We start from the raw sequence: 3,005 nt of genomic DNA on the forward strand, positions 1-3,005 counted from the left end.
TTATCTATAATAGATGAGTTATAACCCATATAAAAATGAAATCTAGCTCAGCCAATGCCCACAACCTCAGTTTACTAGATTTAAAATCAACAAGAAAACATTTCCTCTACATTTGTTCCTCTTATACTATTTTAAAGTCAGCACCAAGCACAGACAAAAACAAAAAAACAAGTGGCATAGTGTCACACCAAACTAATTAATAAAGGTTCAGAAAAGCCACACCAAAGAATAGGTAATAGATCTATATGAATCGTTGGTGCTACCAAAGATTCTAAACAATGTTATAAGAATTAAATTTATAAGACATTCACTAAATAACGCATGTAGACGTATGAACTTGAAACCGTAAGCCCAGCATTAGACCACTCAACCTTTCCCCAAACTTGACCATTTTGGCGCTTTTCAAACGCAACCAAAGCACAACAAATAGTCTTTTCATGACAATAACGCCGAGGCTGCGCAAACTTGTCCCAAATGATTAAGAGTTTCCCACAATACTCAACTGTTTCAATCAAACCACGACGACAATAACTCTTATTCAACGAAGACAACCCCTTGACTAGTTTCCACTTGTCACACTTTGTGTCATACCACTTGCAACTTTTCGCACGACAAGAGTAATATAAATCACCTACCATTACCATAGACCTACTATCATCCACGAGTGCTTTTTCTGTAGCGTCCCACTTTCGTGTTTTCGGATCATAAACAGAATCTATCTCATCGATGCTCCGAACGTATATCTTTCCTTCGATAATCTGCGTTTCTCTGATCATCGAAGAGAACCGGAGCTCAGCCTTAGGGTTAGGTAAAGTTTCCCATGTTTGAGTATTTGTATCGAAAACCTCACCCCAACATGATTTTTTGGATTTGTCATCATTGCAACCTCCCATTACATATATCTTGCCATCTAGTTTGCACGCAACGGGATACGCTCGAGGTACAGTCATGTTGGGTGCGTTACGCCATACAACACTCTTCTTGTTGCGGACAAACATTGAGGGGGACGGAGGATAGCTTTGTCTGAGTGCATAGAGATCTGAACCAACCGTACAATAGGACAACGGTTCTCGAGAATCGTAGGAAGACGGCACTTGTACAAAGATAGATCTCTTCTTCACCTCCTCCTCGTCAGGTTTTATCCAAAGGGTGAACCATGTTGGAAGAGGACGGTCGGGAAGCTGTAAACATATATAAAAAATGTCTTCTTGTGTTTGGTGGTGAAAGCGTGCGTGGTTGAGGTCAATGGATAAGATGAGAGAGCGAAAGGTTTTGGAGACTAGGGAAAGTTTAGGGTAGTAGGACCTCGATACGCGGGCTAAGCAGTTTAGAATTATTACATCTGGAAGCGACAAAAACGACAGTGGAGGAGGTGGATTCGGTTTCCTCTTTTTCCACGGTGGTTCGACTATGAGACTTGTAGCCGCAGAGGCGACCGCTTGAACCCAAGAGTATAACATTAGTGTAAAGTAAACCCACGATTAGGTCTTTCCAAAAACACTATCAAGTTTATAAATACTTTCGTTTTTGATATTGAAAACTAACCCCCTTATTTTACCAAAAAAATAAAATAAAAAAATAACCCCCTGATTTTGTTTAAATATCTAGTCGATTCGGTTTACAAAAATAAAACATAAGGGGCCTACTGAATCCAGGATTTGAGAAAAAAAATAAGATTTGAATAAATAAAAAAGAAATCTGAGATTTGAGTAATCTTAAAACAATTTGTTACAAGTTTCAAAGGTTTTTAAAGAAAATGCAGAGTTTTTTTTATAAAAAAATTATATTTTAAATATCTATTCAAAATAATATTTTATTTTTTAAATTACTATAGTTTGATATTTTTATTGTTTTATGAAATATATAAATTATATAGTTTTTAAAATTTGATTTTCAAAATTCATTTTTCATTTCAAACTGTTTGATTTTCATTTTAAAAATGTGAAATAATTTTTTTTATGTTTCAAATAGCATCATTGGAAGTCGTATTTGGATTCATTGTTTTTTTACTATAAAATCCATATTTTCTAATAAGCTAAAATTTGGGAGAACTTATAAAACCCCTATATATCGGTTTCATTTTGCTGACAAAAAAAACGGGTTCTCTTTATGTTTTAACTAGGTGTTTTACTCGCGATGCGGGCTTAAACATTTTCATAATTTTTGTAAAGTTCGTTGTACACTATATTCATAAATTTAGTAAAAAATTTATTTGATTAATATTTAATTGTATAATTTATGTTTTTAACTTCTTACTAAATTACTTTTTCAAATAACAATACAATATATATATAGAAATTATCTTTTTTTTAATTATATTTTATATTTTGGTTAATTCAATATTCTATTTTTAATTATATAATTAAGAATTTTATTTGATTAATATTTAGTTATATAATTCATGTTTTTAATTTTTTACTAAAAGACTTTTTCAGATAACAATACAATATATACATAAATTATCTCTTTTTAAAATCATATTTTCAGATTTTGGATAATTCTTACTATTATTAATTTTAATCAATTATCTAATCAATTAAATTAAAATTTCATTTTTATTTTTTGATTTAGTTATACATTTTATTCATTAAGGGTATAAACGATATTAACTACTCTAACTTTTAACGTGAGAGCTCGATTCTAAAAAAATTTATTTGATTAAGATTTAATTATATAATTTATGTTTTTAACTTTTTACTAAATTACTTTTTCAAATATCAATACAATATATATATTGAAATTATCTTTTTTTTAATTATATTTTTAGATTTTGGTTAATTAAATATTCTATTTTTAATTATATAATTAAGAATTTTATTTGATTAATATTTAGTTATATAATTCATGTTTTTAACTTTTTACTAAAAGACTTTTTCAGATAACAATACAATATATACAAAAATTATCTCTTTTTAAAATTATATTTTTAGATTTTGGATAATTCTTACTATTATTAATTTTAATCAATTATCTAATCAAATAAATTAAAATTTCGTTTTTATTTT

General features: G+C 29.2%; 1 protein-coding gene across 1 annotated transcript; it reads right to left on the reverse strand.

Moving 5' to 3' along the window:
* Positions 1-221: 221 nt before the first annotated feature.
* Positions 222-1,460, reverse strand: LOC106334148 (F-box/kelch-repeat protein At4g39753-like). Its single transcript, XM_013772480.1, has one exon. The coding sequence runs from the start codon at positions 1,458-1,460 to the stop codon at positions 297-299; it is 1,164 nt and encodes a 387-aa protein (XP_013627934.1). The 3' UTR covers positions 222-296.
* Positions 1,461-3,005: the final 1,545 nt, after the last annotated feature.

Source organism: Brassica oleracea, chromosome C3, assembly GCF_000695525.1.
Source record: "Brassica oleracea var. oleracea cultivar TO1000 chromosome C3, BOL, whole genome shotgun sequence".
Classification (NCBI taxonomy): Eukaryota; Viridiplantae; Streptophyta; class Magnoliopsida; order Brassicales; family Brassicaceae; genus Brassica; species Brassica oleracea.